The sequence below is a fragment of the Salmo salar genome, unplaced genomic scaffold (genome assembly GCF_905237065.1).
Source record: "Salmo salar unplaced genomic scaffold, Ssal_v3.1, whole genome shotgun sequence".
Lineage (NCBI taxonomy): Eukaryota > Metazoa > Chordata > Actinopteri > Salmoniformes > Salmonidae > Salmo > Salmo salar.
In genome coordinates this window covers 132501-150000 of record NW_025548934.1, presented here as the reverse complement: position 1 = coordinate 150000, position 17500 = coordinate 132501, and the positions used below count along the sequence as shown (strand labels likewise).

Below are 17500 nucleotides of genomic sequence, written 5' to 3'. Positions count from 1 at the left end.
CTAGCAACTAACTAACTACCCTCTACCTATCTAGCCCCTAACCAACTAGCCCCTAACTAACTACTCCCTAACTTATTAGCAGCCTGCATAACCTCAGGGTATAACTAACCGCTAACTAACTAGCCCTAACTAACTAGTAGCCTGCATAACCTCAGGGTACTAACTAGCCCCTAACTAACTAGCCTCCAACTAACTAGCCTCCAACTAACTAGCCCCTAACTAACTAGCAGCCTGCATAACCTCAGGGTACTAACTAGCCCCTAACTAACTAGCCTCCAACTAACTAGCCTCCAACTAACTAGCAGCCTGCATAACCTCAGGGTACTAACTAGCCCTAACTAACTAGCAGCCTGCATGACCTCAGGGTACTAACTAGCCCCTAACTAACTAGCCTCCAACTAACTAGCCCCTAACTAACTAGCAGCCGCATAACCTCAGGGTACTAACTAGCCCCTTACTAACTAGCAGCCTGCATAACCTCAGGGTACTAACTAGCCCCTAACTAACTAGCCTCCAACTAACTAGCCCCTAACTAACTAGCAGCCTGCATAACCTCAGGGTACTAACTAGCCCTAACTAACTAGCAGCCTGCATGACCTCAGGGTACTAACTAGCCCCTAACTAACTAGCCTCCAACTAACTAGCCCCTAACTAACTAGCAGCCTGCATAACCTCAGGGTACTATCTACCCCCTAACTAACTAGCCCCTAACTAATTAGCCCCTAACTAACTAGCCTCTACCTAACTAGCCCCTTACTAACTAGCCCTAACTAACTAGCCTCTAACTAACTAGCATCTTACTAACTAACCCCTAACTAACTAGCCTCCAACTAACTAGCCCCTAACTCATTATCCCCTAACTAACAAACAAACTATTTGGCATCTAACTAACTAACCAACTAACTAACCAACCAACTAACCAAGTAACTAACCAACTAACCAAGTAACCAACCTAGCTTCTAACTAACAAACTGTCTGAAATACTGAGTGCCTAACATAACTGACTGACTAACTAAGGCCTAGATTCAATACGGACCGATACAGATCCCCATTATAGTAACTAGCCAACTAACCCCTAACATAACTAACCTGACTAACTAAGGCCTAGATTCAATACGGACCGATACAGATCCCCGTTATAGTAACTAGCCAACTAACCCCTAACATAACTAACCTGACTAACTAAGGCCTAGATTCAATACGGACCGATACAGATCCCCGTTATAGTAACTAGCCAACTAACCCCTAACATAACTAACCTGACTAACTAAGGCCTAGATTCAATACGGACCGATACAGATCCCCGTTATAGTAACTAGCCAACTAACCCCTAACATAACTAACCTGACTAACTAAGGCCTAGATTCAATACGGACCGATACAGATCCCCGTTATAGTAACTAGCCAACTAACCCCTAACATAACTAACCTGACTAACTAAGGCCTAGATTCAATACGGACCGATACAGATCCCCGTTATAGTAACTAGCCAACTAACCCCTAACATAACTAACCTGACTAACTAAGGCCTAGATTCAATACGGACCGATACAGATCCCCGTTATAGTAACTAGCCAACTAACCCCTAACATAACTAACCTGACTAACTAAGGCCTAGATTCAATACGGACCGATACAGATCCCCGTTATAGTAACTAGCCAACTAACCCCTAACATAACTAACCTGACTAACTAAGGCCTAGATTCAATACGGACCGATACAGATCCCCGTTATAGTAACTAGCCAACTAACCCCTAACATAACTAACCTGACTAACTAAGGCCTAGATTCAATACGGACCGATACAGATCCCCGTTATAGTAACTAGCCAACTAACCCCTAACATAACTAACCTGACTAACTAAGGCCTAGATTCAATACGGACCGATACAGATCCCCGTTATAGTAACTAGCCAACTAACCCCTAACATAACTAACCTGACTAACTAAGGCCTAGATTCAATACGGACCGATACAGATCCCCGTTATAGTAACTAGCCAACTAACCCCTAACATAACTAACCTGACTAACTAAGGCCTAGATTCAATACGGACCGATACAGATCCCCGTTATAGTAACTAGCCAACTAACCCCTAACATAACTAACCTGACTAACTAAGGCCTAGATTCAATACGGACCGATACAGATCCCCGTTATAGTAACTAGCCAACTAACCCCTAACATAACTAACCTGACTAACTAAGGCCTAGATTCAATACGGACCGATACAGATCCCCGTTATAGTAACTAGCCAACTAACCCCTAACATAACTAACCTGACTAACTAAGGCCTAGATTCAATACGGACCGATACAGATCCCCGTTATAGTAACTAGCCAACTAACCCCTAACATAACTAACCTGACTAACTAAGGCCTAGATTCAATACGGACCGATACAGATCCCCGTTATAGTAACTAGCCAACTAACCCCTAACATAACTAACCTGACTAACTAAGGCCTAGATTCAATACGGACCGATACAGATCCCCGTTATAGTAACTAGCCAACTAACCCCTAACATAACTAACCTGACTAACTAAGGCCTAGATTCAATACGGACCGATACAGATCCCCGTTATAGTAACTAGCCAACTAACCCCTAACATAACTAACCTGACTAACTAAGGCCTAGATTCAATACGGACCGATACAGATCCCCGTTATAGTAACTAGCCAACTAACCCCTAACATAACTAACCTGACTAACTAAGGCCTAGATTCAATACGGACCGATACAGATCCCCGTTATAGTAACTAGCCAACTAACCCCTAACATAACTAACCTGACTAACTAAGGCCTAGATTCAATACGGACCGATACAGATCCCCGTTATAGTAACTAGCCAACTAACCCCTAACATAACTAACCTGACTAACTAAGGCCTAGATTCAATACGGACCGATACAGATCCCCGTTATAGTAACTAGCCAACTAACCCCTAACATAACTAACCTGACTAACTAAGGCCTAGATTCAATACGGACCGATACAGATCCCCGTTATAGTAACTAGCCAACTAACCCCTAACATAACTAACCTGACTAACTAAGGCCTAGATTCAATACGGACCGATACAGATCCCCGTTATAGTAACTAGCCAACTAACCCCTAACATAACTAACCTGACTAACTAAGGCCTAGATTCAATACGGACCGATACAGATCCCCGTTATAGTAACTAGCCAACTAACCCCTAACATAACTAACCTGACTAACTAAGGCCTAGATTCAATACGGACCGATACAGATCCCCGTTATAGTAACTAGCCAACTAACCCCTAACATAACTAACCTGACTAACTAAGGCCTAGATTCAATACGGACCGATACAGATCCCCGTTATAGTAACTAGCCAACTAACCCCTAACATAACTAACCTGACTAACTAAGGCCTAGATTCAATACGGACCGATACAGATCCCCGTTATAGTAACTAGCCAACTAACCCCTAACATAACTAACCTGACTAACTAAGGCCTAGATTCAATACGGACCGATACAGATCCCCGTTATAGTAACTAGCCAACTAACCCCTAACATAACTAACCTGACTAACTAAGGCCTAGATTCAATACGGACCGATACAGATCCCCGTTATAGTAACTAGCCAACTAACCCCTAACATAACTAACCTGACTAACTAAGGCCTAGATTCAATACGGACCGATACAGATCCCCGTTATAGTAACTAGCCAACTAACCCCTAACATAACTAACCTGACTAACTAAGGCCTAGATTCAATACGGACCGATACAGATCCCCGTTATAGTAACTAGCCAACTAACCCCTAACATAACTAACCTGACTAACTAAGGCCTAGATTCAATACGGACCGATACAGATCCCCGTTATAGTAACTAGCCAACTAACCCCTAACATAACTAACCTGACTAACTAAGGCCTAGATTCAATACGGACCGATACAGATCCCCGTTATAGTAACTAGCCAACTAACCCCTAACATAACTAACCTGACTAACTAAGGCCTAGATTCAATACGGACCGATACAGATCCCCGTTATAGTAACTAGCCAACTAACCCCTAACATAACTAACCTGACTAACTAAGGCCTAGATTCAATACGGACCGATACAGATCCCCGTTATAGTAACTAGCCAACTAACCCCTAACATAACTAACCTGACTAACTAAGGCCTAGATTCAATACGGACCGATACAGATCCCCGTTATAGTAACTAGCCAACTAACCCCTAACATAACTAACCTGACTAACTAAGGCCTAGATTCAATACGGACCGATACAGATCCCCGTTATAGTAACTAGCCAACTAACCCCTAACATAACTAACCTGACTAACTAAGGCCTAGATTCAATACGGACCGATACAGATCCCCGTTATAGTAACTAGCCAACTAACCCCTAACATAACTAACCTGACTAACTAAGGCCTAGATTCAATACGGACCGATACAGATCCCCGTTATAGTAACTAGCCAACTAACCCCTAACATAACTAACCTGACTAACTAAGGCCTAGATTCAATACGGACCGATACAGATCCCCGTTATAGTAACTAGCCAACTAACCCCTAACATAACTAACCTGACTAACTAAGGCCTAGATTCAATACGGACCGATACAGATCCCCGTTATAGTAACTAGCCAACTAACCCCTAACATAACTAACCTGACTAACTAAGGCCTAGATTCAATACGGACCGATACAGATCCCCGTTATAGTAACTAGCCAACTAACCCCTAACATAACTAACCTGACTAACTAAGGCCTAGATTCAATACGGACCGATACAGATCCCCGTTATAGTAACTAGCCAACTAACCCCTAACATAACTAACCTGACTAACTAAGGCCTAGATTCAATACGGACCGATACAGATCCCCGTTATAGTAACTAGCCAACTAACCCCTAACATAACTAACCTGACTAACTAAGGCCTAGATTCAATACGGACCGATACAGATCCCCGTTATAGTAACTAGCCAACTAACCCCTAACATAACTAACCTGACTAACTAAGGCCTAGATTCAATACGGACCGATACAGATCCCCGTTATAGTAACTAGCCCCCAACTAACCCCTAACATAACTAACCTGACTAACTAAGGCCTAGATTCAATACGGACCGATACAGATCCCCGTTATAGTAACTAGCCAACTAACCCCTAACATAACTAACCTGACTAACTAAGGCCTAGATTCAATACGGACCGATACAGATCCCCGTTATAGTAACTAGCCAACTAACCCCTAACATAACTAACCTGACTAACTAAGGCCTAGATTCAATACGGACCGATACAGATCCCCGTTATAGTAACTAGCCAACTAACCCCTAACATAACTAACCTGACTAACTAAGGCCTAGATTCAATACGGACCGATACAGATCCCCGTTATAGTAACTAGCCAACTAACCCCTAACATAACTAACCTGACTAACTAAGGCCTAGATTCAATACGGACCGATACAGATCCCCGTTATAGTAACTAGCCAACTAACCCCTAACATAACTAACCTGACTAACTAAGGCCTAGATTCAATACGGACCGATACAGATCCCCGTTATAGTAACTAGCCAACTAACCCCTAACATAACTAACCTGACTAACTAAGGCCTAGATTCAATACGGACCGATACAGATCCCCGTTATAGTGCGCTTGGCGTTTAACCTTAAAAGCATCAACATATTTCAACCGCTAAAAGCACCAACAGAGGTCATTTTTTACCCATAAAGCACCAACAGAGGTTATTTTTTACCCATAAAGCACCAACAGAGGTCATTTTTTACCCATAAAGCCCCAACAGAGGCCATTTTTTACCCATAAAGCCCCAACAGAGGCCGTTTTTTACCCATAAAGCCCCAACAGAGGCCATTTTTTACCCATAAAGCCCCAACAGAGGCCGTTTTTTACCCATAAAGCCCCAACAGAGGCCGTTTTATAACCCATAAAGCCCCAACAGAGGCCATTTTTTACCCATAAAGCCCCAACAGAGGCCATTTTTTACCCATAAAGCCCCAACAGGGGTTATTTTCGAGCCCAAATGGGAAATGTCAAAATGACACTTTCTGTCACATAGTAACACTTTTTATTTTATTAACCTTTTGTAACTGTAAATGGTTTAAATTCCCCCAAAATAATCAGACATTTAAAAAATGTCACAGATTTATACTCACGTTTGATATACAAAAATATATGTTTTTGCATGTTTCTCATGCTTTGAACAGTTATTTTCATCTATTTCATTCTGTTATTCACTCAAGGTGTTGTGTTTCTGTGATACTCAAGAGGCTGAGAAATTAGCGATTGAGCTAATCTGACGTACCGGTACAACCTAAAATAGCCACCGACATGGGCTATTTTATAGGCGATTATGGGACACCATTGTTGTGGATGGAATACCAGAGTGTCCACATGAGGAGAAAGTGAGAAAAATGATCAGTGAAAAGCTCCAGATGGAGGCCATAGGAAGATTGAGTTGGAGTGAACCCACAGGTCTGGAAAACCTGTGACGAGCCCAGGTGACAGACGCGGGCCGTTACCGGTCACGGTCCTAAGGTTCAACGACGAGATATCTGTTCTGGAGAGAGATCTCTGTTTACCCGTCAGATTGGCCCACCAACGCTCCTTATAGGACACAGCACTCTATACTCCTCTGTAAACTGGTCATCTCTGTTTACCCGTCAGATTGGGCCCACCAACGCTCCTTATAGGACACAGCACTCTATACTCCTCTGTAAACTGGTCATCTCTGTTTACCCGTCAGATTGGCCCACCAACGCTCCTTATAGGACACAGCACTCTATACTCCTCTGTAAACTGGTCATCTCTGTTTAACCGTCTGAATTGGCCCCCAACGCTCCTTATAGGACACAGCACTCTATACTCCTCTGTAAACTGGTCATCTCTGTTTAACCGTCAGAATTGGGCCCCCAACGCTCCTTATAGGACACAGCACTCTATACTCCTCTGTAAACTGGTCATCTCTGTTTACCCGTCAGATTGGCCCCCAACGCTCCTTATAGGACACAGCACTCTATACTCCTCTGTAAACTGGTCATCTCTGTTTACCCGTCAGATTGGCCCACCAACGCTCCTTATAGGACACAGCACTCTATACTCCTCTGTAAACTGGTCATCTCTGTTTACCCGTCTGAATTGGCCCACCAACGCTCCTTATAGGACACAGCACTCTATACTCCTCTGTAAACTGGTCATCTCTGTTTACCCGTCAGATTGGCCCACCAACGCTCCTTATAGGACACAGCACTCTATACTCCTCTGTAAACTGGTCATCTCTGTTTACCCGTCAGATTGGCCCCCAACGCTCCTTATAGGACACAGCACTCTATACTCCTCTGTAAACTGGTCATCTCTGTTTACCCGTCAGATTGGCCCACCAACGCTCCTTATAGCCTCTCTAGGGTAGGTGGGACGCTAGCGTTCGTCGAAACATGTCAAACGATGTTTATAATTAATCCTCAGGTTGTCTATTGTCTAAATAATCAATAATATTTCAACCGGACAATAGCGTCGTCAATAGAACGGAAAAACAACGAACGGTTACGCGCTCAAAACAGCTCTGCTTCATTTAGAGTCCACTGAAAGATTAGTCTCATTCTTCCTCGTTTTTTTATCCTCCACATACAGCACCCGTTCACTCCCCCCTATCTGAGATATCTACTGCAGCCCTCATCCTCCACATACAACACCCGTTCTGCCAGTCACATTCTGTTAAAGTTCCCCAAAGCGAACACACATCCCTGGGTCGCTCCTCTTTTCAGTTCGCTGCAGTTAGCGACTGGAACGAGCTGCAACAAACACTCAAACTGGACAGTTCAATCTCAATCTCTTCATTCAAAGACTCAATCACAGACCCTCTTACTGACAGTTGTGGCTGCTTTGCGTGATGTATTGTTGTCTCTATCTTCTTGCCCTTTGTGCTGTTGTCTGAGCCCAATAATGTTTGTACCATGTTTTGTGCTGCTACCATGTTGTGTTGCTACCATGTTGTGTTGCTACCATGCTGTGTTTCTACCATGCTGTGTTTCTACCATGCTGTGTTGTTGTATTAGGTCTCTCTTTATGTAGTGCTGTGTTGTCTCTCTTGTTGTGATGTGTGTTGTGTCCTATATTTATATTGTATTTACTCTTTGTTTATAATCCCAGCCCCCGTCCCCGTAGGAGGCCTTTTGCCTTCTGGTAGGCCGTCACTGTAAATAAGAATTTGTTCTTAACTGACTTGCCTTTTTAAATAAAGGTCAAATAAATAAATATACACACACACACACACACCAACTGACACAAGCGCCTGATTGACTGACTATTAGCTAGACAATATTTTTTATTTTTATTTAACTCATAATTTTTTCTCTCCATATTATGTCTATCTCTGATCAGCTAGCCAGGAAAGGGCTAAGAAAAGCTCATATTAGTATATGTAGCCTTAGAAATAAGGTTCATGAAATCAATAACTTGCATTTTACATCGAATAACATTCAAATACTGGCTATCTCTGCAACTCACTTAGATAATGCCTTTGATGATACAGCAGTAGCAATACAAGGATATAAAAAATGCTCTGGATAAGAGCGTCTGCTAAAATGACTAAAATGTAAATGTAATGGGCCTAGACAGCTGCTCTGTGGAATTCCTGATTCTACCAGTAATGGGCCTAGACAGCTGCCCTGGGGAATTCCTGATTCTACCAGTAATGGGCCTAGACAGCTGCCCTGGGGAATTCCTGATTCTACCAGTAATGGGCCTAGACAGCTGCCCTGGGGAATTCCTGATTCTACCAGTAATGGGCCTAGACAGCTGCCCTGGGGAATTCCTGATTCTACCAGTAATGGGCCTAGACAGCTGCCCTGGGGAATTCCTGATTCTACCAGTAATGGGCCTAGACAGCTGCCCTGGGGAATTCCTGATTCTACCAGTAATGGGCCTAGACAGCTGCCCTGGGGAATTCCTGATTCTACCAGTAATGGGCCTAGACAGCTGCCCTGGGGAATTCCTGATTCTACCAGTAATGGGCCTAGACAGCTGCCCTGGGGAATTCCTGATTCTATCAGTAATGGGCCTAGACAGCTGCCCTGGGGAATTCCTGATTCTACCAGTAATGGGCCTAGACAGCTGCCCTGGGGAATTCCTGATTCAACCTGGATTATAAAAATATTTAACCTTTATTTAACCAGGTGGCCAGTTGAGAACAAGTCCTTTATTTAACCAGGTGGGCCAGTTGAGAACAAGTCCTTTATTTAACCAGGTAGGCCAGTAGAGAACAAGTCCTCTATTTAACCAGGTAGGCCAGTTGAGAACAAGTCCTTTATTTAACCAGGTAGGCCAGTTGAGAACAAGTCCTTTATTTAACCAGGTGGGCCAGTTGAGAACAAGTCCTTTATTTAACCAGGTAGGCCAGTTGAGAACAAGTCCTTTATTTAACCAGGTGGCTAGTTGAGAACAAGTCCTTTATTTAACCAGGTGGCTAGTTGAGAACAAGTCCTTTATTTAACCAGGTGGCCAGTTGAGAACAAGTTCTCATTTACAACTGCATCCTGGCCAAGATAAAGCAAAGCAGTGCGACAAAAACAACAACACAGAGTTACACATGGAATAAACAAACGTACAGTCAATAACACAATAGAAAAACCTATATACAGTGTGTGCAAATGTAGTAGGATTAGGGAGGTAAGGCAATAAATAGGCCATGGTGGCAAAATATTTACAATTTAGCATTAACTTCTCAGGGCTACGTGGGACGCTAGCGTCCCATCTGCGGGACACACTATTCAACAGCCAGTGAAATAGCATGGCGCGAAATACAAAACAGCAAAAATCTCATAATTTCATTTTCTCAAACAATCAACTATTTTACACCATTTTAAAGATAAGACTCGTTAATCTAACCACATTGTCCGATTTCAAAAAGGCTTTACGGCGAAAGCATAAAATTAGATTATGTTAGGAGAGTCATAGAGAAAAATAACCACACAGCCATTTTCCAAGCAAAGATATATGTCACATAAACCCAAAACACAGCTAAATGAAGCACTAACCTTTGACGATCTTCATCAGATGACACTCCTAGGACATTATGTTACACAATACATGTATGTTTTGTTCGATAAAGTTCACATTTATATCCAAAAACAGCATTTTACATTGGCGCTTGATGTTCAGAAAATGTATTCCCACCAAAACGTCCGGTGAATGAGCACATCAATTTACAAAAATACTCATCATAAACGTTGACAAAATATATAACAATTATTTAAAGAATTATAGATAGACTACTCCTGGATGCAACCGCTGTGTCAGATTTTAAAATAGCTTTACGGAGAAAGCACATTTTTCAATACTCTGAGTACATAGCTCAGCCATCACGGCGAGCTATACAGACACCCGCCAAGTTCGGGGTCACCTAAACTCAGAATTAGTATTAGAAATATTCTCTTACCTTTGCTGATCTTCGTCAGAATGCACTCCCAGGACTGCTACTTCCACAAGAAATGTTATTTTTGTTCAAAATAATCCATATTTATGTCCCAATACCTCCGTTTTGTTCGTGCGTACAGAGCACTATCCAAAGGCATAACGCGCGAGAGCGGTACCAGAGACGAAAAGTCAAATAGCTCCATTACCCTTCGTAGAAACATGTCAAACATTGTTTACAATCAATCTTTAGGGTATTTTTTTGTGTAAAAATGCGATAATATTCCAACCGGACAATAGCGTATTCATTCCAGGAGAAAAAGGAGGGGCGCGTTGGCGGGATCGCGCATCACCAAGCCCTTTGTCCTCAGGCAGTCCACTCATTGACTGAGCTACAATTCTCTGCCCGGTAACAGGAGAATGATCAAAAAACTTTCTGAAGGCTTTTGACAGCCAGTGGAAGCCTTAGGAAGTGCAACGTGACCCCACAGACACTGTAGTTTCGATAGGGATTCAAAAGAAGAACTACAATTCTCAGATCTCCAACTTCCTGGTTGGATTTTTCTCAGGTTTTTGGCCTGCCATATGAGTTCTGTTATACTCACAGACATCATTCAAACAGTTTTAGAAACTTCAGAGTGTTTTCTATCCAAATCTACTAATAATATGCAAATATTTGACTCTAGGCCCGAGTATTAGGCAGTTTACTCTGGGCACGCTTTTCATCCGAAATCGAAAATACTGCCCCCTATACCTTGACAGGTTAAATCTACTCTGCTCTCCTGCACCTGACTTCGCCTCCCGTACACAGACGTAACAGGGGTCTAGAGTTTTTTTCCTCTGGTTGCACATTTAACATGCTGATAGAAATGAGGTAAAACTGATTTAAGTTTCCCTGCATTAAAGTCCCCGCTAGGAGCGCCGCCTATGGATGAGCGTTTTCCTGTTTGCTTATGCAAAAAAATACAAATTCTTATTTTCAATGACGGCCTATCAGGGAACAGGGTGGTTTAACTGCCTTGTTCAGGGGGCAGAACGACAGATTTGTACCTCGTCAGCTCTGGGTTTCAATCTTGCAACCTTTTGGTTACTAGTCCAACACTCTAACCACTAGGCTACCCTGTCGCCTCAGGCGAGCAAATCCTCGAGACTAACTTAGATATTGTTCACCAGCTGTTGTTTACAAATATATATAGGACCCTGCCCTGTGTCTTACACGAGGCTGCTGTTCTACCCTGTGTTTTACCAGAGGCTGCTGCCCTACCCTGTGTTTTACCAGAGGCTGCTGCCCTACCCTGTGTTTTACCAGAGGCTGCTGCCCTACCCTGTGTCTTACCAGAGGCTGCTGTTCTACCCTGTGTTTTACCAGAGGCTGCTGCCCTACCCTGTGTTTTACCAGAGGCTGCTGCCCTACCCTGTGTCTTACCAGAGGCTGCTGCCCTACCCTGTGTTTTACCAGAGGCTGCTGTTCTACCCTGTGTTTTACCAGAGGCTGCTGCCCTACCCTGTGTCTTACCAGAGGCTGCTGTTCTACCCTGTGTTTTACCAGAGGCTGCTGCCCTACCCTGTGTTTTACCAGAGGCTGCTGTTCTACCCTGTGTTTTACCAGAGGCTGCTGTTCTACCCTGTGTTTTACCAGAGGCTGCTGCCCTACCCTGTGTTTTACCAGAGGCTGCACCCTACCCTGTGTTTTACCAGAGGCTGCTGCCCTACCCTGTGTTTTACCAGAGGCTGCTGTTCTACCCTGCCGATAAAGTGTTTAACCCACCAGATGTATGTTATTAATGTCGTCGTTCAGCCACGACTCAGTGAAACATAAGATATTACAGTTTTTAATGTCGTCGTTCAGCCACGACTCAGTGAAACATAAGATATTACAGTTCTTAATGTCGTCGTTCAGCCACGACTCAGTGAAACATAAGATATTACAGTTCTTAATGTCGTCGTTCAGCCACGACTCAGTGAAACATAAGATATTACAGTTCTTAATGTCGTCGTTCAGCCACGACTCAGTGAAACATAAGATATTACAGTTCTTAATGTCGTCGTTCAGCCACGACTCAGTGAAACATAAGATATTACAGTTCTTAATGTCGTCGTTCAGCCACGACTCAGTGAAACATAAGATATTACAGTTCTTAATGTCCCGTTGGACAGGATATACGTGCTTTCAGTTCGTCACATTTATTTTCCAGCGATTGAATGTTAGCTAACAGTACGGATGGCAAAGGCAGATTAGCCACTCACAAGGCATCCCGATCTCTTTCCGCGCAATCTCTGTGTTTTTCTCCGGGGTATGTGGGTCTGTTCGGGTGTTTGGAGTATATCCTTCCCCTCCGACTCTTTAAAGAAAAATTATTTGTCCAATCTGAGGTGAGTAACCGCTGTTCTGATGTCCAAAAGCTCTTTTCGGTCATAAGAGATGGTAGCAGCAACATTATGTACAAAATAAATTACAAACAATATGAAAAAAACTAACAACATATCATGGTTGGTTAAGAGCCAGTAAAACAGCAGCCATCAAATGGGATTATTATCATGGATTAGGAAGCGTTGCTACAGTACAAAGTCTCTCCGGCGCCATCAGATGGGATTATTATCATGGATTAGGAGCGTTGCTACAGTACAAAGTCTCTCTAACCCATCAGATGGGATTATTATCATGGATTAGGAGCGTTGCTACAGTACAAAGTCTCTCTAACCCATCAGATGGGATTATTATCATGGATTGGGAGCGTTGCTACAGTACAAAGTCTCTCTGGTGTCATCAGATGGGATTATTATCATGGATTAGGAAGCGTTGCTACAGTACAAAGTCTCTCTAACCCATCAGATGGGATTATTATCATGGATTAGGAGCGTTGCTACAGTACAAAGTCTCTCTAACCCATCAGATGGGATTATTATCATGGATTAGGAGCGTTGCTACAGTACAAAGTCTCTCTAACCCATCAGATGGGATTATTATCATGGATTAGGAGCGTTGCTACAGTACAAAGTCTCTCTAACCCATCAGATGGGATTATTATCATGGATTGGGAGCGTTGCTACAGTACAAAGTCTCTCTGGTGTCATCAGATGGGATTATTATCATGGATTAGGAGGCGTTGCTACAGTACAAAGTCTCTCTAACCCATCAGATGGGATTATTATCATGGATTAGGAGCGTTGCTACAGTACAAAGTCTCTCCGGCGCCATCAGATGGGATTATTATCATGGATTGGGAGCGTTGCTACAGTACAAAGTCTCTCCGGCGTCATCAGATGGGATTATTATCATGGATTGGGAGCGTTGCTACAGTACAAAGTCTCTCCGGCGTCATCAGATGGGATTATTATCATGGATTAGGAAGCGTTGCTACAGTACAAAGTCTCTCTAACCCATCAGATGGGATTATTATCATGGATTAGGAGCGTTGCTACAGTACAAAGTCTCTCCGGCGCCATCAGATGGGATTATTATCATGGATTAGGAAGCGTTGCTACAGTACAAAGTCTCTCCGGTGTCATCAAATGGGATTATTATCATGGATTAGGAAGCGACCTCAGCCTGGATTAGGACCTCAGCCTGGGGTGGAGGTTCACCTTCCAGCAGAACAACGACCCCAAGACATACAGCCAAGACCAAGACACATGTCATATTTCAGTTGTTTATATGTAATACATTTGCAAAACATTTTTAAAAAAATCAGTTTTTGCTTTTTCATTATGGGGTATTGTGTGTAGATTGATTTTTTATCCATTTCAGAATAAGGCTGCAACAAAATGTGGAAAAAGTCGAGCGGTCTGAATTCTTTCCGAATAAGAGTCCAAATGTTCAGCACCACTATACAAAAAAATGTATAATTTTTCATTCCTCCATATTAACACAGAAATCATAGTAAATTGTGCTTGTATGCAGGCAACTAGCTGCTTGACAAAGTCCTACATTTTTAGAACGATCAAAACAAGGTCTTCAAAATGCTGACTTTTTTAGGATTGGTGCTTTTAGGATTAAAGGGAAAGGGAATTTCCCATTGAGCCGATATATCCAGCGTTTACCGCGAATGCGGGAACATTGCCTTTAAAAGGTGCACAGCTGAAAAGGGGGGCCGATCGGATTGAATCCTGTCCTAAACTACCTTAATAACCCTAACCGTTTAATAACCCTAACCTTAACCCTTTAATAACCCTTTAATACCCCTAACCTTAACCCTTTAATAACCCTAACCTTAACCCTTTAATACCCCTAACCTTAACCCTTTAATAACCCTAACCTTAACCCTTTAATACCCCTAACCTTAACCCTTTAATACCCCTAACCTTAACCCTTTAATACCCCTAACCTTAACCCTTTAATACCCCTAACCTTAACCCTTTAATACCCCTAACCTTAACCCTTTAATACCCCTAACCTTAACCCTTTAATAACCCTAACCTTAACCCTTTAATAACCCTAACCTTAACCCTTTAATAACCCTAACCTTAACCCTTTAATAACCCTAACCTTAACCCTTTAATAACCCTAACCTTAACCCTTTAATAACCCTAACCTTAACCCTTTAATAACCCTAACCTTAACCCTTTAATACCCCTAACCTTAACCCTTTAATACCCCTAACCTTAACCCTTTAATAACCCTAACCTTAACCCTTTAATAACCCTAACCTTAACCCTTTAATAACCCTAACCTTAACCCTTTAATAACCTTAACCCTTTAATAACCCTAACCTTAACCCTTTAATAACCCTAACCTTAACCCTTTAATACCCCTAACCTTAACCCTTTAATAACCCTAACCTTAACCCTTTAATAACCCTAACCTTAACCCTTTAATAACCCTAACCTTAACCCTTTAATAACCCTAACCTTAACCCTTTAATAACCCTAACCTTAACCCTTTAATAACCCTAACCTTAACCCTTTAATACCCCTAACCTTAACCCTTTAATAACCCTAACCTTAACCCTTTAATACCCCTAACCTTAACCCTTTAATAACCCTAACCTTAACCCTTTAATAACCTTAACCCTTTAATACCCCTAACCTTAACCCTTTAATAACCCTAACCTTAACCCTTTAATAACCTTAACCCTTTAATAACCCTAACCTTAACCCTTTAATAACCCTAACCTTAACCCTTTAATAACCCTAACCTTAACCCTTTAATACCCCTAACCTTAACCCTTTAATAACCTTAACCCTTTAATAACCCTAACCTTAACCCTTTAACTAACCTTAACCCTTTAATAACCCTAACCTTAACCCTTTAATAACCCCTAACCTTAACCCTTTAATAACCCTAACCTTAACCCTTTAATACCCCTAACCTTAACCCTTTAATAACCCTAACCTTAACCCTTTAATAACCCTAACCTTAACCCTTTAATAACCCTAACCTTAACCCTTTAATCCCCTAACCTTAACCCTTTAATAACCTAACCCTTTAATACCCCTAACCTTAACCCTTTAATAACCCTAACCTTAACCCTTTAATAACCCTAACCTTAACCCTTTAATAACCTAACCTTAACCCTTTAATAACCCTAACCTTAACCCTTAACCTAACCCTAATAACCCTAACCTTAACCCTTTAATAACCCTAACCTTAACCCTTTAATAACCCTAACCTTAACCCTTAATAACCTAACCCTAACCCTAACCTAACCCTTTAATAACCCTAACCTTAACCCTTTAACTAACCCTAACCCTAACCTTAACCCTTTAATAACCCTAACCTTAACCCTTTAATAACCCTAACCTTAACCCTTTAATAACCCTAACCTTAACCCTTTAATAACCCTAACCTTAACCCTTTAATAACCCTAACCTTAACCCTAATAACCTAACCTTAACCCTTTAATAACCCTAACCTTAACCCTTTAATAACCCTAACCTTAACCCTTTAATAACCCTAACCTTAACCCTTTAATAACCCTAACCTTAACCCTTTAATAACCCTAACCTTAACCCTTTAATAACCTTAACCCTTTAATAACCCTAACCTTAACCCTTTAATAACCCTAACCTTAACCCTTTAATACCCCTAACCTTAACCCTTTAATAACCCTAACCTTAACCCTTTAATACCCCTAACCTTAAGCCTTTAATAACCCTAACCTTAACCCTTTAATACCCCTAACCGTGAACTAACTCCATGTAAACACCTTGAACTGTCTTGTTGTTGAGCCTCCCTGTGTTGTTGACAACATGTGTTGCTGTTGTTGATATCGTTGTTGTTTATGTTGTGTAGAACAGTTTACAGCCTGAAGAGTCCAGCCTGTCCACAGACCCCAAATCCAGCCCTCGCATGTCCAGAGCTAGCGTCTTCATCACACAGATACTACAGGTAACACACACACACACACACACTCCCCCCCCACACACACACACACGTACATACCCCCCCCCCCCACACACACACACCCATATACAGACATACCCCCCCACACACACATTTCCAGAGTTAAATTGCAGTGTGTGTGTGTGTGTGTGTATATATCTGTGTGTATATCTCTGTGTGTGTGTGTGTGTGTGTGGTGAGGTTGTGTGTGTGTGTGTGTGTATGTATCTGTGTATATATCTGTGTATATATCTGTGTATATATATCTGTGTATATATCTGTGTATATATCTGTGTATATATCTGTATATATATCTGTATATATATCTGTATATATATATATATATATATATATACTGTGTATATATCTGTATATATATATATCTGTATATATATGTGTATATATATATGCGTATATATATATATATTCTGTGTATATATCTGTGTGTATATATATCTGTGTGTGTATATATCTGTGTATATATCTGTATATATATATATATATATATATATATATATATATATCTGTATATATCTGTGTATATATATATCTGTGTATATATATATATCTGTGTGTGTATATATCTGTGTATATATATCTGTGTATATATATCTGTGTATATATCTGTGTATATATCTGTGTATATATATCTGTGTATATATCTGTGTATATCTCTGTGTGTATATATATCTGTGTGTGTATATATCTGTGTATATATATCTGTGTATATATCTGTGTATATATCTGTGT

General features: G+C 41.6%; 1 protein-coding gene across 1 annotated transcript in view; it reads left to right on the top strand.

The window, feature by feature from the left end:
- LOC106593637 (caspase recruitment domain-containing protein 11-like) overlaps positions 1 to 17500 on the top strand; it is a 128130-nt gene that overhangs the window by 101444 nt on the left and 9186 nt on the right. The window contains 1 exon segment of the mRNA XM_045712892.1: positions 16661 to 16756. Coding sequence (XP_045568848.1) covers positions 16661 to 16756 — 96 coding nt within the window.